General features: G+C 32.6%; 1 protein-coding gene across 1 annotated transcript in view; it reads left to right on the top strand.

Moving 5' to 3' along the window:
- The window catches only part of LOC149206001 (immune-associated nucleotide-binding protein 9-like), a 107,192-nt gene that overhangs the window by 54,523 nt on the left and 25,618 nt on the right, over positions 1–27,051 (top strand). Inside the window, exons 2-4 of the mRNA XM_089395248.1 lie at positions 4,092–4,369; positions 7,841–8,005; positions 8,140–8,253. Of these exons, the coding sequence (XP_089251374.1) occupies positions 4,092–4,369; positions 7,841–8,005; positions 8,140–8,253 (557 nt within the window). The remainder of the gene's footprint in view (positions 1–4,091; positions 4,370–7,840; positions 8,006–8,139; positions 8,254–27,051) is intronic.

The following is a 27,051-nucleotide window of genomic DNA, read 5'->3' as shown; positions in this document are numbered from 1 at the left end:
GGTATGTGGAAGTTATGCCTCCTGTAAACCTATTGACCATTATGGTACCAAGTGGATGACACATCAGACCTGATTACTTTCTCATCCAAGGCTAGTTATGTGTAGACTTTCAAGCATATTATGGAGGAATTAAAACCTTCACACTAACTGAGGGTTGAGGCATGCAAAATATTTAACCCAGCATGCAAAATCTCTAACCCTAACCCTCGATGACAACCACCAAGGAATGTTAAACACTAGGCCACTAGAGAGACAAGGGGTTCTATTCTTTTAGTATTGTTATTTTTCCAAAGTTGAATATAGTGTCTAGGAGTGAACTATTGCAACATAATATAAGAGGTGAAATATTCTACTGTAGCTATTCATGCGAGAATGTCCATGTCAACTTGATAGTGAGTATCCCTTTCTTTTAATCTGCATTTCGTAAATGAACAAAAAAAAGTAGAGCATAGGCATGACCTTTTAGATGGCTATTCTCCCATTGTGGGTTTCCCATGGTACATCTTGTGTATACTTCTATAGATGGTGCCTTCATTCATTTGATTAACATTTATATAATTCTAAGGACTAATGTATTAATCATAAATCTGAAATTTAAGATAATAAAATACTCAACTAAAAAATTTCAAAATATGATAATGTTTTATTTTGATTCTTAATAGAAATTAAAAATTCACTTTAGTTCATTACTCAAAGAAACAAATGGTTCACCCCGTAAACGAAATAAATATGATTATATTTTTTATTAAAATAAGGAAGATATGTGAGTTTTCTTAACAATCATTTTTTTAGGGTATGTGGTTTGTGTAAGGGAATTTAGGATAGATTTCATCAATATAGAGACCATCATAAGTGGCTAATTCTTACTAACATCACTAAGAATGGGATATTTATTAGGATAACATAATACCTAGAAAATTTTATATCATCCATTTTAGCTATAACTACACCACTTCATGCTTTAACAACCAATAGTGATATTTTTTAGTAGGGAAAGAACTGTTACAAAGATTTCAATGAGCTTAAATGAAACATCAATTAAGCACTAGTTCTTCCATTGGCTAATTTGTAGAATTATTTTGAAGTGGACTAGGATGCAAGTGGAGTTTCTATGAGAGAAATATTAATGAACATATGTAATCTTATAAGCTATCATTTTGGAAAGTTTCATGGTGGATTCTTGAACTAAACTATTATGATAAGGAACTTTATGACCTAGTTCAAGCTTTTAAGAAGCGGAAGCATTATCTAATGGGTAAGGAAACCATTATTCACACTCATCACCAATCACTATAGTATTTGTAGGCTTAAAGTAAGCTTCAACAAACAAAGCACTACAAGTTGATGCAGTTTTCACAAAAAAATCATCTAGTAATCAAATATAAGAAAGGGAACATTATTAATATGGTATACAAAGAGGAATATATGGAAGACAAGGACCTTAACAAGTTGTTTCACTAGGGCTAAATTCGTTTAGAAAAATGTGACTGTAATATTTGCTATCATCTGCAAAATGTGCTACTCTACAAGGAAGACAAGATCTATGTTCCTAAAGTTAAGATATTGTAACTTATCAAAGAGATTCACAACTCCAAGGTTGTACTATATTTTGGTATTGGAAATATGGTTTCCAACTTATAAAGGAATTTGTATTGACTGAAAATTCAAAAGGACGTGGCTCAATTTATTAGGGAATCCATACTTTATTGTATGAATAAACTTAATAATAAAAAGAAAGGCTTGTACCATCCGTTATCTATAACCACTCAACCCTAAGGTAACATCTCCATTGATATTTATGGGTGAATTGCTAACAATTATAAATAAACATGACTATATATTTATGGTAATTGAAAGTTTTAGTAAAATGTCAAGTCTTATTCCATCAAAGGAAAAGAGGCAAAAAACATGTTCTTTGAAAAGGTTTGGATGAAATTTGGGATAAGGAAAAATATCTTAGATAGGGATACTAGATTTATCAATCTCTTGAAGAGATCCACATATTTCCATCCATTGGCACGTGCTCAAACACAATTAGTCAATAGAAAATTGATTCAACTTTTGAGAGACTGTAACTACAAGTATCCAAAGTCATTGGATGACAATTTGGTTTATCTTCAACACTTTTATAATAGTCAAATCCATATTGATATTTGTAAGTCCCCTTTTGAAGCTTGTATTTGGTAACTTGCCCCATTTTCCTTGGATGTTGTATATGGTAAACAAGTAGGATTGATTAAACACATAAAAATAGATCCATTGAAAGTAGAAAAAGTTCTTGAAAATATTAGTGCATCCATTACAAGGAAACAATTATAAACATAAAATTGAGAAAAAATTCAAGGTGGAAGTTGGAGTTTGGTTACATCCAAATACATAAAAGGCTACAAGGTCCTTATAAGATCAAGGCTCTAGCTGATAGTCCTTTTGAGGTATTGAAGAAGGTGGATGATCACTCTTATAGATTTACTCTACCCCCATATATGTGCAGTCACTGAATAGTGAATTGGAAAATCTCAAAATTCTACGAACCTTCCACATTAGATCATGAAACAGAGGAGTACATCCTACCTACCATAGAGGAAATAACACAAGAATTTTAGGAAGAGTTGGTAGAAGATATAATTTTGCAAATTAGTTCTAGAATTAGTAGACAAGGGAAGCATGAAATTTGGTAGGTTGAATTGAAAGAGCACCTTCTTGCAAAGGCTAAATGGTAATCTAGAGAGAAAGTATAGGAAAACATTTTTTCACCTTATTCAATAAAAGATTTTGGGAACAAAAAACTGGGCCTAAATGGGAAGTTATTATTTATAACTAATCATTATATAATGTGTCATTTATCATGGCATTTTCTAGGTGGAAAAACTAAAGGAATTTGCCTACAATCCCCATTTTAGGGGTATGTACCAATTTGATGATTTGGAATTGGGAATCTTCTAGAGCTAATTTGAGGCTTTAAATGACATTCCTTGAGTTCAGAACTTTGCAATCCTAATTCTTGATCATTCAATGTTGTTTTACACATTAAAATATTTCCAATAATGTGGAAATCACCTCAATTTGAGTTGGTATGTGGAAGTTATGCCTCCTGTAAACCTATTGACCATTATGGTACCAAGTGGATGACACATCAGACCTGATTATTTTCTCATGCAAGGCTAGTTATGTGTAGACTTTCAAGCATATTATGGAGGAATTAAAACCTTCACACTAACTGAGGGTTGAGGCATGCAAAATATTTAACCCGGCATGCAAAATCTCTAACCCTAACCCTGGATGACAACCACCAAGGAATGTTAAACACTAGGCCACTAGAGACACAAGGGGTTCTATATTTTTCCAAAGTTGAATAGAGTGTCTAGGAGTGAGCTACTGCAATGTAATATAAGAGGTAAAATATTTTACGGTAGTTGTAATATTTCACTGTAGTTATTCATGCAAGAATGTCCATGTCAACTTGATAGTGAGTATCCCTTTCCTTTAATCATGAACAAAAAAAAGTAGAGCATAGGCATGACCTTTTAGATGGCTATTCTCCCATTGTGAGTTTCCCATGGTACATCTTGTGTATACTTCTATAGATGGTGCCTTCATTCATTTGATTAACATTTATATAATTCTAAGGACTAATGTATTAATCATAAATCTGAAATTTAAGATAATAAACTACTCAACTAAAAAATTTCAAAATATAATAATGTTTTATTGTGATTCTTAATAGAAATTAAAAATTCACTATAGTTCATTACTCAAAGAAACAAATGGTTCACCCCGTAAACGAAATAAATATGATTATATTTTTTATTAAAATATAATCTTTAAAACGAGTTAGTTTGTCCAGTGTACTCCATCACCTCCTATGCAGAGTTAAATGTATTTGGAAGCAAATTTCAACTTGCTCTTTATTGGCTATTTTTTTATTACTTTTAGGTGTTTTATTATGGTTCCTTTCATGGTTGTTTTCTTCAGCATCGTTTGCTCCACGGTTTGATTTTGTAGTGTGCAGTTTGTACTATGAATATATTGTCTTACTGTATAAAATATTGTAACACTAACAATAAACTAAGTTAAGAATCTTTCCATTACAGGTCTCTTTGACCCTGCTGTCACACTAGACTTTCTAGGCTCAGAAATTGTCAAATGTATCGACCTGGCAAAAGAGGGACTCCATGGAGTTCTTTTGGTACTGTCCGTTAAAACTCGATTTTCTACAGAAGAAGCGAGCACTTTAGAGACCTTGCAAACGTTGTTTGGTGAGAAAATTATCAATTACATGGTCATTATCTTTACTGGGGGTGACCAGTTGGACGACAACGATGAACAGTCAATAGAAGGCTACTTGAAGGACAGCCCATCTATGCTTCAGGTTCTTATCTAACATTTTCATGGTTGGGGATTATCTCCTAATATAACTTCTGTAATTGATGTTCACAAAGAAATGACATAGTAATGAACTCTCTTTGCAAGCATTGTTTTTGAGAAAATCAGCGATGTCCTTCGACTTCCATACAGAGATGGGAAGTGAATTTTATTAAGATAATACCATATTATTATTATATTATTTTATTATACGCAAAGAAAACAGCAGAAGTGAAACATTATATTATTTTATTATTTTATTTTGGCTTAGTTTAAAAAAATTAGGGAAAATAATAGATATTACGTTAAGATTATGATAAAAGTGATAGGAATTTTTGAAAATATAAGTTATAGTTGTTAAAATTTAAAATTTTGGATGCTCAAAATTCTTGATTGTGTTGAATCTATTTCCATTATTAAAAAACAATTAATCACTCAAACATTTTGATTTTTTAAAATTTATTTTACAACCAGAAAACTACCTTTTACAAATTTATAACATCAATAAACAACGCCATTTTATTTTGGCTCCTTTCTTTGTTTAGTTGCACATTCGGGCATACCCATGTTTTTACCTTGTATGTTTCTCTCATTGACCCATAATGTCAAATAGCCGCCTTTTCCTTAGATTCAATTTGGTTGCCGGTTGAAGTTTAAAGTGCTAGTAGCTATGGTATAAATTCCTATTTTGCTTCTACGTTATTCCTGAAAAGTCGTTTTGCAGCAATTTCCTAGGGTTTTCGGTTTCTTTGATATTCTAGCTATGTAAATGAGTCTTTTGATATTCTAGCTATGTAAATGAGTCTTTTTCTATGTAAATGTGTTTTTTCTTTACTCCTTTTTTTTTATTTTAATTTAAATGATGATGATGATGATGGTTAACGTTGATTGAGACTATCAGACCTAGAGAAGCAAATTATCTATTTTGATTTAAGATTTTATTCCTATGCTCAAAAAGCTTGGAGAGAAGCGAGCTCACTATAATTTTGACTTTGTAAAATGTTAGGAAGGTCAGTGTTGTGACAAAGATTATGAAATTGAGATCTAATGTGGTTGTACGCGGGGCACTCTAAGAGGAAGTGGTTTTCATCCTCAATGTTCCTATTCTCAGATAGATGGCAAATCATTTCCATCCATGGTGTTTTAGTAACTGCCCAATGACCTGTTTCACTAAGGAGCTCATGAGAATTTGTTCTAATCTTTGCTATATTGATTTTCTTCTTTGAGTTATTTAAAATAGAGAGATACTTTCGATCCTCTAGGTTAGGATTGATGACCTTTTTATAATAACTTAATTTTCTTTACCCGCTAAATCATTCTCACACCACATTTTTTCTTTGAACTTAGAAGTAACAATCTCTTTAATGTTATTAATGTTTTGCAACGCATCATTCTCATTGATCTCCCAATAGTTTAACCAGGTCCTCGTGTCTTTATACCACCTGCGCTTAAGCCTTAAGTGGTTTTGGTTGGAATTTAAAGCTAGCTTAGGAAGCCTATGATCACCTATGTTATTGAGCTTGTGCTTGTACAGCAGAAGCCTAATCATAGCTAGGCTCTCGATAGGGGAAAGACCTACTTTAATAAGGAGAATAGGATAGGGTGTATTACTTTTAATTTTCAGGTTATACGTTATAAAACGCTTCTGGATTTTCTCAATCTTTCTCCAAGATTCTCTAGAGATGCTGCAACCCCAAACCTCACATCTATATAAGATAACAGGGGTGACTAAAGTTTCAAAGAGGAACTTCTTTTTATCCCATGTTACGAGGTTTGCCATTTTACAATTATTTTCAAGACCAAAATAAGCTTTCCACCCCCTATTAATTCTTTTCTCAATGTTGTAGTTCCAGTTGAGCTTGTGATGAATATCAATTCCTAAGTACTTGTAAGAATACACTTCCTCCAAGTTATTATTGTCATACATAAAATTAGCGTAAGTGTCCTTCTTGGATTTGATAATCATAACTTTTGTTTTGTCAGTGTTAACAGTCATAGCCATGGTGGAGCAGAAATCCTTAAGAACCTTGAGCTGCTTATCAAGATCAGATGGGCACCTTGCGAGAAGAACAATATCTTTAGCATAGAGAAGAAGGATGACGACAATCCCAACTAAGATCGTGCCAGCGCATCCTGCTTCCTATAAATAGCCTTTGAGCTTGTCGATGTAGATGCCAAAAAGGGCAGGGGAGAGGGGGCAACCTTGCTTAACTCCGATATTACACTTAATATCTTTCAACCACCCCTCATTGCTCTTAATCTTGGCAATTACATTCTCGTATAACCTTATAGCATCAGCTCTCAACTCGAGAGGAACCTTTAGCTTTTCTAATCTATTCCAAAGGTTGTATCTAGGAACCATATCGAAAGCCTTTCTAAAGTCCACAAAGCAACAGAAGAAATTGGATTTATCATTATGACATTCCTCCACAATGATCCTAAGCGTAATGAGGTGGTCTGTTGTTGAGTGATGCCTTCTGAAACCAGCTTGGCCTTTAGCCTGCTTACCTTCACTTTTAAGCCAAATGCTTAACTTCTTTTCCAAAATACTACCATATAACTTGGCTAAGAGAGGCTTGATCATAACTGTCCGATAATTAGAGGGGTTATTTGTATATCCACTTTTAAAAATAGGGATTATGAGGCTCTCAGTCCAAGCTTTAGGGAACCCCTGCTTCACAGCTTGATTGAAAAGCTTGTAGATGTGGGGGATGAGGACAAGACCTCCAATTTTTAAGATTTCCGCCTGGTAACCTTCAATGTCCTTGGCTTTTCCATTAGCGAGGTGATTAATCCCAAACATAATGTCTTCTAAAGAGAAGACTTCTTTCGTTGTGGGCAGTGTTTCCAAGTTATCCATGACATTTGGAGATTCATAAAGCTTTTTAGGATAGAAATTCCAATCATGAAGAGCAATTTTATGATTATCTTTAGTCTTCCTCGTCAAAATCTGCATCCAAAATTTCTTAGGAGCTACCTTAGAGAGGTGTAAGAGATTGTCGTGTCTTTGATGAATGTGCTGACTTTTTTTCCTTTTAGTTAAGGCTTTGTATATTTTTATCTTGTCCATTTTAAGAGATTCATCAAAAGCTCCCTTAATTGCTCTCCTCGCATTTTTACAATCTTTGTCATAGGAGAAAGATCTAATTAATGTTAGATGGAAGCACTATATTCTTAAATGCTCGATGTTTTTACTAAGACTATGTGATTTAATCCAGACGACTCTACTCTTAATTTCTCCATATAAAATTTAAACATGGAATTTGAATAGATCAAAACTTTACCTCGACACAAACACACCGGTTTACACCGCTTAAAATATGAATATTGAAATATAATTTTGTTGTCGTTAGTTTTTTTTTAACAATATGTTTTTTATTTTCTCATACATATATCATCAGGTGTGATGTATTAGCTACTAAAACGACCTGTTTAAATTTCATATATGTAAACGTTTAACCTATGTAGATGCCTGCAGGATCTTTTACGGCAGTGCAATAATAGAATGGTCGTGTTCGATAATAAAACCAAATCAGAAGCGGTGAAAGAAGAACAAGTAAAGCAATTGCTGAAGCAGATAGATGATATAATTGCTCAAAATGGAGGGCGTCCTTATTCTAATGACATGTTCCGCGAAGCTCAGGTATGTCTACACATTTCCGAATACTGGGAACTGGAACGGGAAATGAATATATATATATATATATATATATATATATATACATATACATATACAGAGAGGGGGCTGTCATTGCTGATTATGTTTTATTTATACAGGAATGGTCAAAGAAGCGCAAGGAAGTCGAGTCAGGTGGATCTTCGAAGGACGAGATTTTACTGCAAAAATTGGAAAAACAGCAGGCTGAACAGTTTAGGAAAACAAAAGAAATGGTAATCATTTTATTCGTATCATCGCTGCCAGATAAAGTTTAAATTTAGGAACATACGCGAGATTAGTATATTTATTCTGAGTAGTTTTGAGTCTACTTAATCATCTAGCTTTTTCAAGTGAAAAAATCGGTAATTTTGGTTCTGCGTAGGATTGACCAAACCTCATAGCTGTTCGATCACCACTTGACTTAAAAAAACTAAATCAATGAATTCTACTTACAAAAATGCAACTCTATTATTGTTTTATCATGTGGTTTCCTCGTTTATCCCTTATATTGGTATCAGAGCAGCTTCTTGTGATCTTTCACTTGTAAATCCACTGCCATTAAGAGAAAAAAACCAAACTCGCTGTGCCACTTGCATATCCATTATCCTCCCGCCCTCGAAGGAGCGAGTGTGTCGTAGGGAGAAAATTAAAAGTCTTCGTGTGGAGAGAGATTCGGCGTCGAATTCGTGATCATTTAAAAGCATATATTCATAATCTTATTAATGCAGGTCACATTCAAATTTTGTTTGGAGATATTTTTGGAGATTGGAGTATAAAAAAAATATAAAATAAGCTATGTTGCATGAGTTTCTTGAAAGTGGGAATGTTGGGAACTTGGGTACAGTAATATTATATAATAAAAAAAAATAAAAAATATAAAAATAAAAAATATATAATTATATAATAATCAAAATTAATATAAAATCAAAGTATTCAAATATTAAAATCAATTTAAATATATAGTCTCTCATATATAAATATATTCTCTAGGTGTCTTTCTTCTTGAGTCTCTCCCTTTTATATATATATAAAATATTAAAATGTCAAGCTCATTATCACTTCTCTGACACATGACCAATATTTGAAACAATCTGCCTTAAAAATACGAAGGAACAATTTTACCTATGTTTCTCTAGTTATTCTTATGGGAAAAAGTAAAGCAACTCTAATGGTTAAGCACTCACTGCCACATACAATATGCACACAATCTTCTGCAATACATATACATAAACAAAAAAGTAAATACTCATCAGCATGACATCCCAGATATTGCCCTTACATTGAGGTGTCACACGCTTCCTTAACCCATCAAGAGATTGCTCCAGTTTCTCAATTAAGGATATCAGTGTTATGGATGTCTTTGGCCTTTCTTCCTGCGAAGGTTTCAACAAAGCCTCATGTTTTGTGGGCAGTTCAACATATTTGTCTACATGCTTTGTATTCCCCAACCCCAAGGAACGCGGGAACTCCAAAAAAAACAGTCTTCAAAGCTCCGGGAACTTTCCCAAGTTCCCATTGCAACTCCCACAGAAAAGGGAACGTTCCCATATAGTTCCAAAGCTTCCGGGAGCGTGGGAACCACTTTCCCACCTCTAGGGAGCGGTTTCCGTGTAACAAAGAAAATAAGTGATTCAATAGTACAAAGATTAAAAAAAAAAAAGTATAATTAAAAAAAATAATATTTTATTAGTATTATTATTACTCTATTTTTAAAGTGATTAAGTTTTTTTAGATTTATGAATATGAATTATTTAAGAATTTTTATTTTTTATAATATTTTATTTTTTTAGATAAAGATTATTGATTTTGGACGATTAAAATGAGAATTGTAGATATATTATTTATGGAATGTTTTTTTTGAATGAGTTTGAGGAATCTTCGAGTCTAGTAGCTTATGAGGTTATGATGCAGGATCTAAATGATCCGTTTAAAATAAAAAAGAAAGATGATTCAACAACATTGTTTCTTAATTAAAGAATTGGAAATGACATAGTGAAAGAGGAAGAAAGATCTAAATGATCAGTTCAAAATTAACAAGAAGGATGATTCAACAACTTTGTTTCTTATTTACCAAATTGGAAATGATATAGTGAAAGAGGAAGAAACACCATTCACGAGAGTGCTACAATTGTTAATGAAATTGCTATTGTAATAGGAGACACAAGAGATTTTAATAGCTCATATCTAATTGAAAATTTTGTGGAAGAGTATGTAGAAGCATAATAAGAGTATCATCGTGACATAGATAGTTAAGCCCAATTCAATGATGGAATTGAAACTACATTTGTAACAACAATAATATAATTGAAATTGGATCATTATATTATTTGTCATCCATGTGATGCTTTTAGAGTGGAAAAGGTGGAGGAATTGTCTCACAGAACTATTTTCGACGACATGTTCGTGGTTGAAAATTTGGGGTCTGAACCCTCCCATAAGTAGTTTAAGGCATGAAATAATATTTTTTAGTGTTAAAACTTTGTTTCATCAATGAAACATCGCCTAGATCTATTCTACACATAGATACCTTACCAACAATGCAAGAATCGCCTCAATCAAAGTCCATATGCAAAACTTATGCCACCTAGAAGTTGACCTTCTTGCTTTGACCACCATAATTCTAGAGGATGCCATGTCATTCCCCATTATTCATGGAATGAAAAAAAAATCTAGAATATTCAATATTGTAACTCTAGTTAAAATTTTAAGGAGTCAAATTAACAATTGATACGCTATCAAATTATGTTGTAAAGAGGCCACTAGGAGGTAAAGGGGTTCCATTTTATTGAAGTGCATTTTTTTCATAGATGACAAAATAGAAAATAGTGGATAAGGACAGAAAAAACAAAGAAGATTTATGCATTGTAGTATCCCATGAGCAATAGGTCTCACTTCTTTCTACTTGTATCCATTTCCATTTAGAGAAAGAGAGAGGAGAGAAGCATTGCCTTCCTGCTAAATTTTCTCCTGAAAGGGTTTCCCAAGTGAGATCCTATGTTATTATGGTTGTAAGTGATTGTATTTTTATTTGTTCTCTTTTTTTTTTCATTTTCTACATTACATGCATAAAAATAGTAACTTAATAAATTTAGAATTCTAAGGAAAGTAACCCTCCTAGTATAGATTTTGTATATTTAATATAAATTTATGATATCTATTGTGATGAACTGTCTAGTGGAATACCATTGTAGTTTATGGCATGTTTCTTTGGGTATATTATAGGAATCTGCAAGGGACCCAAATGTATTAATCCCAAAGTCATAAAACCATAACCATGGCCTATGAATCTCTTAATAACATTCAAGGTCTTCTAGAGCAAAATTTTTTGTAACTAGAAACACAAGTTGAAGATATAATCTATAATGTAAGCCTCCTCATGGTGGCCTTAATCAATAAGCTTAATCTATTCAAAGAAGATGGAGGTTATAACGTGGAGGTAAAATCATATGGCAAACAATAGATAAGAAACAAGCATACAAGGAATTTAAGAAAAACCCAAAAATGATCAACCCAATTCAAGTAGCATGAACCATTAATAGTGTCTATTCAAGATGGAAGAAAAGGTTGACATCAAATCATATCAAGGTGAGATTGATGCTATAAAGTTAAATCATTAGTTATTATAGTTAGAAGTTTATTTTCGTGTTCGTCACATAGAGGAAAAACTGAATATTTTGTTTGTTTGACTGAAATTAGAGGGCCATCCTCTAACTTCATGGGAAATCATTACGATGACCTTAAGGTTGGAGGCATATACTCCTATGATTAAGTGGGAGGATTTCAAAACTCTCATAAAATAACAATTTTAAACTGTTGCGTATGTAGAGGATTAGTGGAACCGATGACATTACTTTAGGAAGAAGCAGGGGCATCGTGTAATGGAGGAAACCACAAAATTTAGAAACATGGCCATAATGCTAGTTATCTCCCCAAAGTACCCAGACTTACCCATCATGTACCTATGGAGTCTACATAGCCATCTGTGAAAGAAAGGATGTTGTTCAAACACAGACCAATGGATAAAGCTTATATACAAGGGTAGTACCTCGAGAACATAGGCTAGAAAAAAGGACAATCAAGTTGGTCAAAGAAAAAGGAGCACTAAGAAGCTTTGAAGGAGGAGAAAAGGAAGTGGAAAGGGGAAAATGACAAAAATATAGTAGCCAAAACACATTAGTGCAAATATCCTAACAACCATTGCAACCATTGTAACATTAATGATCATACAAAGGCCAAGTGCTAGAAGTTACATCTAGATCTCAAATCAAATAACAAAAAGAAATATTCTTTAAAAAAAATTGCATGGCCACCGATTCGAGAAACTAGGTTGAAAGTAGCTTGAATGTTGGTGATAATAGTTTTTGTATATTAGTGAGGAAGTGGATGAATTTTAGTGGCCTTCAGCAATTATAAGAGAACAAAATGAGTAGGTTCTTCCATATAAATGTACAAGTGAAACATACAAAAAATGATGCTTTGTTTGACTTAAGATCACAGACGAATATCATTACAAAAGAACTCGTCAACAAATTGGAATTGGAAGTTTGTTATCATCAAAGACCATGTCCATACAGATGGGTAAAATGGGATGTTGAAATAAAGGTAACCAAATGGTGTAAAATTAGATTTTCTATCAATGCCAATTTTATTGATGATGTAGAACTATATGTCTCCCTTGAAAAATGTGGAGTGGTGTTTCTAAGCCACTCTATGTACATTTAGTATGCAATATTCATTTAGAGAGTCAACTACTACTTCCTTATCAAGGATGGAAACTATTTCACCATGAATGTGCACAAAGGCAAGTCCAAAATTTCATTGATAAGTGCCAACCAGGCCAATAATCTTATCAGTTCTAACAAGAAGTATGTTTTACTATTTTTAAAAGAAAATCACTCTGTAGAATCGTTAGTGACAGAAAATTCATCCCTAGATGGATATACTAAGCTACAAAAAAAACAAAAGGAACAGTTTTTATAGGCATACAGGGGTGTTCTAAGACCCTAAAGGGTTTTCTACCAAGAGGGAAGTGGAGAACAAGATCCAGATACTCTCACACTCCCCATTTAAAAACACTAGGATGCATAGATAGTCAATTATAGAAGTAAGTGAGATGAAGATGTAGTTAAAATAACTATTGGAACAAGGTGTCATTCAGCCAAGTTCCTCACCATACGGGTCATCCATCATCATGATGCCAGAGAAGAGTGAGACACAGTGAATATGTATTGATTACAATGCATTAAAAAAAGTTACACTCAAGAATAGGTACCCCTTATCCAAGAGAGATGATCTATTGGATTAATTGCTACAAGCCAAACACTTCACCAAGATAGACTTAAAATCATTACATCACTAGGTTTGGCTCAGAGAAAAGGATTACTGGAACACTAGCTTCAAAACCAAGCAAGGCTTTTATGAGTGGTTAGTCATTTCGTTTTGTATATGCAACGTGCTAACTACATTAATGAGGTTAATGAATGATATATTATTTTGTTTTATAGATTCATTTGTTATTTTTTATGTGGATGATATACTAGTATACAATGCTACATGAGAGGAGGACATATCACATTTGATGCAAGGGCTAGAGATGTTAAATAAGTACAAGCTATTGGCAAATATCAAGAAATGTGATTTTACACAATAATATTTAGTGCATCTAGGATTTTTTTATAGGTGGAGGAGAGATTAAGATAGATCCTACAAATATGGAGGTCATCATGAATGATCCGACGCCTACTAATGTTGCTAAGGTCAATAGTTTCATTGGGAAATCAACATACTTGAGGAAATTCATAATCGCATTTTCACTAGTAGTAGCACTCGTCCATGCCATAACAGAAAGTGGAAATAGTTTTTTTGTGGGGAAAGGGTCTACAAAGAGCCTTTGAGGAGTTAAAGAAGAAAATAAATTAAGCAACGGTTCTAGCATTGCGAAACTTACAATATTCATTTGAAGTGGAGATAGATGCAAGTGAGTATGTTATGAAGTAGTCTTGATATAGCGAGGAAGGCATGTATGCTAGCTTTCTAAATTATTTCATGGGGTAGTTCTTAACTACCCTACCTATGCTAATGAGATATATGCCCTAGTGCAAGATGTGAAAAAGTTGAAAATTTATTTGATGGGAAAGAATAAAATCATATCCACACAAATCATTAGCCACTATAGTACCTACAAGCCTAGACTAAGATATAAGAAACCAAGCACTACAATTGAATGGAGTTTGTATATAAATTCTATTCAATGGTCAAGAATAATAATGGAAACACAAACAAGTTAGATGACATGCTTTCAAGGACACCCACACTAATGATCACATCTTTTGGATCTCCTACGCACATGGAACCTTTCACCCATGATGCACATAAAGAGGCATGCATAGAGGGACATAAGATTTCTTAGTGCATTTTGGACTACATTGTAGGAGAAGATGGATAAGAAGATGAAGATATTTGTAACATTCCATCCATAAATATATGTGAAAACAAAAGTATTCAACATGAATATGGTGCATCTCTTGAGGGATTACAATAAAAAACATCCAAATAATTGCGATGAAAATCTAGTGTATATACAATATAATGGTCCACACTTCTACTAGCAAGTCCCCATTTGAAACTTTTTTTGGATATTTTTCACTTCACATTTGGACATTACATATGGGTAGTAAGGAGGAATGAGTGGGAATATTAAAACGGATTCCTTAAGGGAAGAAAAAAATGGTTGAGAATATTAGGAAAATATATATATATTTATGAGAGACATAGCAAAACTCATAGGAAAAATACAAATCCATTCATGATCAACATAGAACAGATAAGTCCTTTAAGGTGGGAGACAAAGTATGGTTACAATTAAATGAGAAGTAGGTACATGGTCTTGGTAAGAAAATAAATTCTCTATGATATGGTACTTTTGAGATATTGCAAAAGGTGGGATATGAAATCTATAGACCCAGTCTAACCCAATACATGCAAATTTATGCAATGGTGTATGTGAAGAATATCGAACTCTATGAGTCTTACATGCTATAATAGGAAGAGGAATAACTCCTAACTTCTATAGAATATTTAGCACTAGATGCTCAAGAAAAGTTGATAGATGATACAATTTTTTAGAAGAGGTCCACAATTGCAAGACATACATAGCATGACCTTTGGCATATTGGACTAAAAGGATAACTTGTAGGAAAGGCTAAATGGTACATCCAAGTGAAGGTGGAAGAAAATTTTTCTCACCTAATTCATTAGAATATTTTGGCAACCAAAAGCTTCGAAAAATGTGGAGGTGTGATATGGATTTGATCATTATATTATTTTTCATCAATATATATGATTTTAAAGTGGAAAATGTGGAGGAATAAACTCACATGACTGTTTTTACCAGTGGGTCCTAGTTTAGAAAATTGGGGCTTGATACCTTTCAGAAGCAATTTGAAGCAATTAAATGGAATTTTTTGGGGATAAAACTTGTTTACATTAGCCAAACTATATCACTATTATACACATAGATACCTTTCTAACATCATAAGAATCATTTCAATTGAAGTTCATATGCAATTTTGACCACCACGATTCAAGAGGATGTCATGTCAGCCTCCATTATTCATAGAAACTAGGTTAAACATGTGATTATTATGGATGAGACTCTATATGAGTCGATATTGTATCTCTACTTAAGATTCGACCAAGTCAACCCTAACCACTACCAGATTATTGAGTTGTGCTATAACTGAGCCACTAAGAGAAAATGTGATTCCATTTTATTTGATTGCAATTTTTTCCATAAATGAGAAAACTAGACGAGTGTGTATATGGAGTGTTATCACTTAGGGAAAATTATGGATGCAGGGAAAAAACCTAAGGTAACCTCAAAACCTCTTTTAGGCTAAAGATGGTCCTTCAACCTGGAGAGGGATCTCTCCGTAAAACTCAACTACCCTATGATCACTATAGTAGAAGGTTTTGTGCAATTGAGTTTAGGTGGTCATATTTAGATCTAGGAATAAATTGGTTAGGTGATCTTCAACACCATTGGTCATGAAGTCCAACCATTAAACAAATGATATCACAACTCCAATGAGCATGTTGTACAAAGCATGAAAGTCACAAGTCCTTTGACTGTTTGGAATATTTGTCAGAAAAAGAACTGAAGGAAAGCATAGTTTATAGACGACTAGAATAACAAATATGAATGACTGATGGTTTAAGAGAGTAGTGTCAATGAAATCCAATCTCATAAACTAACATTCTTAGAAATTGAAGAAGACGAGTATATAATAGAGAAAATACTAATAGGGAGAAGTAACACATGAATTTCCTACTATCTGCTCACTAAAGATTGTGAATATATTCAATATTTCTTAAATATATTTAGACTACAAGTGTTTTTCCAATAAAATCCAACCTCATTTCAATATTCATAAATTGTTTATATAGTGCCTTACATAATAGTTGGAAAAATAATAGTCATCACATAATTATAGAAACTGAGATATTTTAAATATCTTTTAACTTCATGTATGCAATAATAAGATTAAAAATATTTTGTCTTTCCTAGAATAACTATAGGAAAATATTCTTGTATTTTTTCAAAATAAATATCTAGTCAAATGCCTCCCTTGAAAGTGGAATAGGGCCCTAAACTGTAGTTTAGCATTTCTGCTAGCATAATAATTCCCCTTGCAGTAATTCATCAAAACAACTCCTTCGTTCTTCTTCAATTCTGCTAGAAAATTTTTAGCCTTCAAATATGGAAATTGGTTCAATACTTTTGATCTTCTACCTTTGAGTATGGAGTGCCTGGAGTTGTTTTCACAAAAATTGTGAGCTTCCCTTTAAAACTACCAATCCCTCTTATCTTGTGATTCAACAACTACCGACTCATATGCTTTCAATTCTTTGTATGGTGCTATCGAAGAAATTTCCGCCTTATTGTTTCACCAATACTCCTTATCCCCTTGCGCTTGCTCTTTTTGCCTTCATTTCGTTATATAACTGGGGCAATGACTATCGGGTTAATTCCATATCATAAGCCCTTTATAATGTAACTTAACACAAATTTGATTTTGTCTTGGCTCCTTTTGCTTTATCACCTACCATGTTTCTTCACCATAGGACCGAGTGTTGCGACCTACCATTTAGCCTTAAGGTGATAGGAATTTTATTCGCTATCGAGAGTTGTGTTTTCTTTGTTAAATTCTTTAGCCCCTAAGGTTATTTAAATTGTTACAACCATGTGTCATCCCCAATATCAGAGCCCCTCTCATCGAAACTTTCCAATCGGAAGATTTACTTTGGAGCTACGATATTCCTCAACCTCTGATGTGTGACCTTTCATATGACGCCATTAGTCCACGTGGCAACCCGTGATTAGTGATACTTGTCACTTAGATTTCCCCCTTAGGACCCCTTAAAACTCCAAAACTATCTGCCATGTGTCCCTCCATACCACCACGTCATGCTAATTTTAGATGCCATGTATCTTTATCGGAACCAATCATATGTCGCCATGTGTCCCGCTAGAGGAGAGAGAAAGGGCCCATCCAACTTTGGTTTTGTGATGAAATCCTTTATTAACCTATTTCAACATTCCCTGGTAGTTTAACACTATCGACACTTTCTTGATAGTTTTAACACTATCGACACTTTGCATATTACACCATTCTTATATTGCAACATTTCATATCGCAACATTTGTGATTCATCAATCGCCAATCGCCGATATGCATTGGAGCTTCGATCATTGATCGTCAAATGTTGATATACTCTGGACCTCTGATTTCACATTTTTCTCAATCTCATTGGCACATACTAACCAACATATCACATACATGGTATTACATCCAACAAACAACTAAAATCATTTTTCATATAAACAAGATATCATATGCAATGGTATTATAATCTGAAAAGAGAAAAAAAATTGTTGGGACATAAAAATAAAAAATTCATGTACATGGTTATGATAGTTAATATGGAGTTGATAATAATTCCATATTCATTATGAAAATTTAGAAGCATGTTTATGGTGAATAGGTTTACCATTCCATTGATTCGAACATTCATATGAGTTAAGCATTCAAATATTTTTAGTAATTAGGAAAATCATCATCGATAATACCAAATATATTTTCGTATGAGAAAATTCCCCTTGATATGAGATTCACTATGAAAAATATTTTGCAAACAAGAGCCAAGAATTTATTCCTAGAAATAGTGACCCACCTTTGACAAACAAATTTCCTACTATAGATAACCATTGTTCTCAATGTCATTGGCATAATGATATAGACACTTTAGAAGCATGGGTTGGTAAAAAAAAATGTGGAGGCATTAAATCCCTTTTGGGCATCTTTAAGAGTATGTAACCAACTATATACAACACCAAAGTAGGAAATACATTGAAATCTAGATAACAACGAGATTATACTAAATAGGTAGGCAATATCCTCAATTCTATCAATACATCTTTCATCAACTCCAAATTTACTTTCCATTTCCAACTCTCATTGTACCAACTAATTTCCTCTACGTTGCACTCAAGGAAACCTTATTTCCTTGATATCCCAAATATGTGTGGGCTCATATTTAATATTGAGTGTATAATATAATCATCACAAGTTTTACTACATGCTACAAAAAATCTATAATAGTAATACTATGTCCCTTATAGATCCCATTTACCATTCTAGTTAATTAATTTTTGCTAGGAAATATTTTGCAACATTTTTGTATAGTCCAGGTTCCCACTACCCTCATGCACCTTAACTATAGTTTCCCATTTACTTATAGACCCATTGAAGCTAGTCACCTCACCAACTTCATGTAAAGTTAGGAACTTATTTAGTTTTCTTATTCCCTATTAGTCATTTCCCCTATCCTTTATGCCACTTGGCTTATTAGACTTCATCTTCTATCAGTTCACACCACCTACCTATAAGTGCTAACAACAATCGACAACTCACACTTGTTCGTAGCACAAGTATTTATTTCATGATCCAAACATATATATATATATATATATATATATATATATATATATATATAGATAGATAGATATATATATAGATAGATAGATAGATATATATATATATAGATATATAGATATATATATATATATATATATATATATATATATATATATATATATATATATATATATATATATATATATATATATATATATATATATATATATATATATATATATATCTTGGCTTATTAGACTTCATCTTCTATCAGTTCACACCACCTACTTATAGGTGCTAACAACAATCGACAACTCACACTTGTTCGTAGCACAAGTATTTATTTCATGATCCAAACATATATATATATATATGATAATCAGCTTACTGGTGAATACTATTAAATTCATTATGTTTATCAAGTATATTCCATACGTCACATACACTTAGAATAGTTAAAAACATTTAGTCAATCCTCATATTAATCTCTTAATCCTTCTCTAAGTAGAGTTAGAAAAGAATGGGAACTACACATAATATCATTCAAATTAATAAATTATCCTAGATTCACCTTAACTTTGTATCTACCAAGAGCTTAGAGAGATCAAATCTTTTTGCAATTTAAAAGGTGTTTTCACCTCAAGAGATTTGATCCTCTCCATGCTTGATATATTTGGAGTAAAAATGGGTCTAGACTAGTTTATATAAATAAATAATATTGCTAGTTTTCAATTTTACCATCAATACATAAACACATTAAAAAATATAACCAGTTAAATGTTATTTATTCCAACTTTGAAGTCGTTTGTAATTTACTAGAGAAGAATTCATCATGCATGATTACCTAGCATCATAAACCTTATTTTCCACATGTATATCCTCTATAAGTGTGCGTGAACAATACGATGAATCCATGTATTCTATATGCAATTGGTAATAATGTCACTTCACGTGAGGCTTGAATTGCTTAGGGATCAAACAAATTATATGGTTTACATATAAAAGTAACCTCTCTCTCTCCCCCCTCACTCTATTCTCTCCCTCACTCTCTCTCCTTCTCTCTCTCAATTCCTCTATTTCTTCCTTCCTCTCTCTCCCTTTAAATTCCTCTATTTCTTCCTTCCTCTCTCTCCCTTTATGTTCCCCCTTTCTCCCCCACCATCTCTCTCTCTCTCTCTCTCTTGTAACTCCATCTCTCTCCACCTCTATCTCTTTGTCTTTGTTCTTCCCTCCCTCTCTCTCCTCCTTCAACTCCATCTCTCTCTCTCCCTGTGTCCTTCTCTTTGTGTGGAATATCTACAATTTTTTTTTAGTATTGATGAGGATATAGGGTCTAAATATATATCGAAAGTAATTATAACATTTTCTCTTTTAGATTTAATTTAAAAAATGTTATAAAATTAAATTATTATCAAAAGTAGCTATAATCTTTTCTATTTTAGATTTAATTTAAAGAAATTTATAAAATTAAATTATTTTGACTATGAAATGAGTTATGGTTTTTGGGCATCTGGTATTGATAAGGCATGGTATTCACCCATGGTATTGTAACAAATCCTATTTACAAGTTAAAAATGTTAAAAATAGCCATGATAAAGTGGGGTTGAATATCCATCGTTGAAAACCTTGTTATATCCTAAGTTTTTGTAATTATTATGTTTGTATGTCATTATTAATTAAATATAACCTCAAAAACCTCTTTTAGGCTAAAGATGGTCCTTCAACCCAGAGAGGGATCTCTCTGTAAAACTCAACTACCCTATGGTCACTATAGTAGAAGGTTTTGTGCAATTGAGTTTAGGTGGCCATATTTAGATCTAGGAATAAATTGGTTAGGTGATCTTCAACACCATTGGTCATGAAGTCCAACCATTAAACAAATGATATCACAACTCCAATGAGCATGGTGTACAAAGCATGAAAGTCACAAGTCCTTTGACTGTTTGGAATATTTGTCAGAAAAAGAACTGAAGGAAAGCATAGTTTATAGACGACTAGAATAACAAATATGAATGACTGATGGTTTAAGAGAGTAGCGTCAATGAAATCCAATCTCATAAACTAACATTCTTAGAAATTGAAGAAGACGAGTATATAATAGAGAAAATACTAATAGGGAGAAGTAACACATGAATTTCCTACTATCTACTCACAAAAGATTGTGAATATATTCAATATTTCTTAAATATATTTAGACTACAAGTGTTTTTCCAATAAAATCCAACCTCGTTTCAATATTCATAAATTGTTTATATAGTGCCTTACATAATAGTTGGAAAAATAATAGTCATCACATAATTATAGAAACTGAGATATTTTAAATATCTTTTAACTTCATGTATGCAATAATAAGATTAAAAATATTTTGTCTTTCCTAGAATAACTATAGGAAAATATTCTTGTATTTTTTCAAAATAAATATCTAGTCAAATGCCTCCCTTGAAAGTGGAATAGGGCCCTAAACTGTAGTTTAGCATTTCTGCTAGCATAATAATTCCCCTTGTAGCAATTCATCAAAACAACTCCTTCGTTCTTCTTCAATTCTGTTAGAAAATTTTTAGCCTTCAAATATGGAAATTGGTTCAATACTTTTGATCTTCTACCTTTGAATATGGAGTGGCTGGAGTTGTTTTCACAAAAATTGTGAGCTTCCCTTTAAAACTACCAATCCCTCTTATCTTGTGATTCAACAACTACCGACTCATATGCTTTCAATTCTTTGTATGGTGCTATCGAAGAAATTTCTGCCTTATTGTTTCACCAATACTCCTTATCCCCTTGCACTTGCTCTTTTTGCCTTCATTTTGTTATATAACTGGGGCAATGACTATCGGGTTAATTCCATATCATAAGCCCTTTATAATGTAACTTAACACAAATTTGATTTTGTCTTGGCTCCTTTTGCTTTATCACCTACCATGTTTCTTCACCATAGGACCGAGTGTTGTGACCTACCATTTAGCCTTGAGGTGATAGGAATTTTATTCGCTATCGAGAGTTGTGTTTTCTTTGTTAAATTCTTTAGCCCCTAAGGTTCTTTAAACTGTTACAACCATGTGTCATCCCCAATATCAGAGCCCTTCTCATCGAAACTTTCCAATCGGAAAATTTACTTTGGAGCTACGATATTCCTCAACCTCTGATGTGTGACCTTTCATATGACGCCATTAGTCCACGTGGCAACCCGTGAGTAGTGATACTTGTCACTTAGATTTCCCCCTTAGGACCCCTTAAAACTCCAAAACTATCTGCCATGTGTCCCTCCATACCACCACGTCATGCTAATTTTAGATGCCATGTATCTTTATCGGAACCAATCATATGTCGCCATGTGTCCCGCTAGAGGAGAGAGAAAGGGCCCATCCACCTTTGGTTTTGTGATGAAATCCTTTATTAACCTATTTCAACATTCCCTGGTAGTTTAACACTATCGACACTTTGCATATTACACCATTCTTATATTGCAACATTTTCATATTGCAACATTGCATATCGCAACATTTGTGATTCATCAATCGCCAATCGCCGATATGCATTGGAGCTTCGATCATTGATCGTCAAATGTTGATATACTCTGGACCTCTGATTTCACATTTTTCTCAATCTCATTAGCACATACTAACCAACATATCACATACATGGTATTACATCCAACAAACAATTAAAATCATTTTTCATATAAACAAGATATCATATGCAATGGTATTATAATCTGAAAAGAGAAAAAAAATTGTTGGGACATAAAAATAAAAATTTCATGTACATGGTTATGATAGTTAATATGGAGTTGATAATAATTCCATATTCATTATGAAAATTTAGAAGCATGTTTATGGTGAATAGGTTTACCATTCCATTGATTCGAACATTCATATGAGTTAAGCATTCAAATATTTTCAGTAATTAGGAAAATCATCATTGATAATACCAAATATATTTTCGTATGAGAAAATTCCCCTTGATATGAGATTCACTATGAAAAATATTTTGCAAACAAGAGCCAAGAATTTATTCCTAGAAATAGTGACCCACCTTTGACAAACAAATTTCCTACTATAGATAACCATTGTTCTCAATGTCATTGGCATAATGATATAGACACTTTAGAAGCATGGGTTGGTAAAAAAAAATGTGGAGGCATTAAATCCCTTTTGGGCATCTTTAAGAGTATGTAACCAACTATATACAACACCAAAGTAGGAAATACATTGAAATCTAGATAACAACGAGATTATACTAAATAGGTAGGCAATATCCTCAATTCTATCAATACATCTTTCATCAACTCCAAATTTACTTTCCATTTCCAACTCTCATTTTACCAACTAATTTCCTCTGAGCTGCACTCAAGGAAACCTTATTTCCTTGATATCCCAAATATGTGTGGGCTCATATTTAATATTGAGTGTATAATATAATCATCACAAGTTTTACTACATCTACAAAAAATCTATAATAGTAATACTATCTCCCTTATAGATCCCATTTACCATTCTAGTTAATTAATTTTTGCTAGGAAATATTTTGCAACATTTTTGTACAGTCCAGGTTCCCACTACCCTCATGCACCTTAACTATAGTTTCCCATTTACTTATAAACCCATTGAAGCCAGTCACCTCACCAACTTCATGTAAAGTTAGGAACTTATTTAGTTTTCTTATTCCCTATTAGTCATTTCCCCTATCCTTTATGCCACTTGGCTTATTAGACTTCATCTTCTATCAGTTCACACCACCTACCTATAAGTGCTAACAACAATTGACAAATCACACTTGTTCGTAGCACAAGTATTTATTTCATGATCCAAACATATCTATATGTATATATATATATATATATATATATATATATATATATATATATATATATATATATCTTGGCTTATTAGACTTCATCTTCTATCAGTTCACACCACCTACTTATAGGTGCTAACAACAATCGACAACTCACACTTGTTCGTAGCACAAGTATTTATTTCATGATCCAAACATATCTATATATATATATATATATATATATATATATATATATATATATATATATATATATGATAATCAGCTTACCGGTGAATACTATTAAATTCATTATGTTTATCAAGTATATTCCATATGTCACATACACTTAGAATAGTTAAAAACATTTAGTCAATCCTCATATTAATCTCTTAATCCTTCTTTAAGTAGAGTCATATTAATCTCTTAATCCTTCTTTAAGTAGAGTTAGAAAAGAATGGGAACTACACATAATATCATTCAAATTAATAAATTATCCTAGATTCACCTTAACTTTGTATCTACCAAGATCTTAGAGAGATCAAATATTTTTGCAATTTAAAAGGTGTTTTCACCTCAAGAGATTTGATCCTCTCCATGCTTGATATATTTGGAGTAAAAATGCATCTAGACTGGTTTATATAAATAAATAATATTGCTAGTTTTCAATTTTACCATCAATACATAAACACATTAAAAAATATAACCAGTTAAATGTTATTTATTCCAACTTTGAAGTCGTTTGTAATTTACTAGAGAAGAATTCATCATCCATGATTACCTAGCATCATAAACCTTATTTTCCACATGTATATCCTCTATAAGTGTGCGTGAACAATACGATGAATCCATGTATTCTATATGCAATTGGTAATAATGTCACTTCACTTGAGGCTTGAATTGCTTAGGGATCAAACAAATTATATGGTTTACATATAAAAGTAACCTCTCTCTCTCCCCCCTCACTCTATTCTCTCCCTCACTCTCTCTCCTTCTCTCTCTCAATTCCTCTATTTCTTCCTTCCTCTCTCTCCCTTTAAATTCCTCTATTTCTTCCTTCCTCTCTCTCCCTTTATGTTCCACCTTTCTCCCCCACCATCTCTCTCTCTCTCTCTCTCTCTCTCTCTCGCTTGTAACTCCATCTCTCTCCACCTCTATCTCTCTGTCTTTGTTCTTCCCTCCCTCTCTCTCCTCCTTCAACTCCATCTCTCTCTCTCCCTCTGTCCTTCTCTCTGTGTGGAATATCTACAATTTTTTTTTAGTATTGATGAGGATATAGGGTCTAAATATATATCGAAAGTAATTATAACATTTTCTCTTTTAGATTTAATTTAAAAAATGTTATAAAATTAAATTATTATCAAAAGTAGCTATAATCTTTTCTATTTTAGATTTAATTTAAAAAATTTTATAAATTTAAATTATTTTGACTATGAAACAAGTTATGGTTTTTGGGCATCTGGTATTGATAAGGCATGGTATTCACCCATGGTATTGTAACAAATCGTATTTACAAGTTAAAAATAGCCATGGTAAAGTGGGGGTGAATATCCATCGTTAAAAACCTTGTTATATCCTAAGTTTATTGTAATTATTATGTTTGTATGTCATTATTAATTAAATATAAATATGGTTTTCGGATATCTGGTATTGATAATCCATGGTATTGACCCATGGTATTGTAACAAAGCCTATTTACAATTTAATAGTATCCACATTAAAGTGGGTTAAATATGGTTTTTGGGAATTTGGTATTGATAATCCATGGTATTGACTCATGGTATTGTAACAAAGCCTATTTCCAATTTAATAGTAGCCACATTAAAGTGGGGGTGAACATGCATGGTTAAAAGCATCTCTATATTATAAGTTATTTTGATTATTAAGGTTTTATGTGTTTATCAATTAAATTTAAACATGGTTACAGAATCATTATTTTAATTTAATTTATTTTATGCTTTCCATTTTCATTACATTTCACATTATATTTTACATTATATATTTTTCATTTTAGCTTTTACATTACATTTTACATTTATATATGTTTTAATTTGAATATGAAAGCAACAATTATATTTTACTAGATATAATTTTGACAACATTTAATAAATATTATAAAACTTACTTACATTGCATTACTTAGATTAAACACATCTCCCCTATACTGGGTTGTAGAGTGCCTCACGACTCAAAAAAATTTGGCAAATAGCTTCATATGTTCCTCCTATATGTAAACCATAGAGAAAGAAGAAATGAATTTGACCATATCTTGTAATGCATTGGAAGGAATTACCACTCCTCAAACTTTCAAGATAGAAGGACATATCAAAAAGAAAAAGGTAATAGTGTTGATTGATTCAGGTAGTACCCATAATTTTATTCATTGTAAGAGAGCCAAGGATTTGAATTGCTTCCTGTATCCAACACTATAGTGTCAAGTGATGGTGGAGGAACTATACATTTCTTTGGAAAGTTCCATAATATGAAGCTAACCATGGGGGGATATGTATTGAATAGTTCAATGCTTTCCATTCCAATGGGTGGTGCTCATGTTGTACTAGGAGTCCAATGGTTACAATCTTTGGGTACTATAGCTTTAAATTTTCAAGAAAATTTCTTGAAATTATTTTGGGAAGGAAAGGAAGTTGAATTATGGTGTATCGTAGGGAAACCAGGAAAGACAATTAGCTCTAATGGCATGAAAAATCATGTAAAGAAAGAAAAATGGGGCGTAATTGCACAATTATGCTCACTAGAGGTTCAAAAATCGAAATCATCTATTTCTCCCGATCTACAAAAATACTTGGGCAATCATTCCAAGGTATTTGAGACTCCCAAAGGCCTCCCACCTATTCATGATCATGATCCAGGAAGTGTTCCTCCAAACATCAGGCCTTACAGATATCCCGATGCTCAAAAGAGTGAAATTGAACGTATGGTTGCAGAAATGCTAGAGGCCGGTATAATTCAACCTAGTCAAATTTCTTTCTCTTCTCTAGTATTATTGGTGCATAATAAGGATGGATCATGGCCTATGTGTCCATATTATAGGTAGCTCAACAAGCTCAGTATTAAAGACAAATTTCCCATTCTTGTCATTGATGAATTTTTGGATGAATTTACTTCACCAAGTTGGATCTTCATTCAGGATATCATCAAATTAGAATCAAGACTAAAGGGATTTTGAAAGAAACATTTATAACTCAAGAGGGTCATTATGAATTTTTGGTCATGCCTTTTGGCCTTACTAATTCACCTTCTACATTTTAAGGTTTGATGAAT

The sequence above is a fragment of the Pinus tabuliformis genome, chromosome 1_2 (genome assembly GCF_031772625.1).
Source record: "Pinus tabuliformis cultivar Carrire ecotype Pingquan chromosome 1_2, CPIR1, whole genome shotgun sequence".
NCBI classification, from domain to species: Eukaryota; Viridiplantae; Streptophyta; class Pinopsida; order Pinales; family Pinaceae; genus Pinus; species Pinus tabuliformis.
Note: the sequence above shows the minus strand (reverse complement) of the source record. Positions and strands in the feature narration are given on the sequence as shown.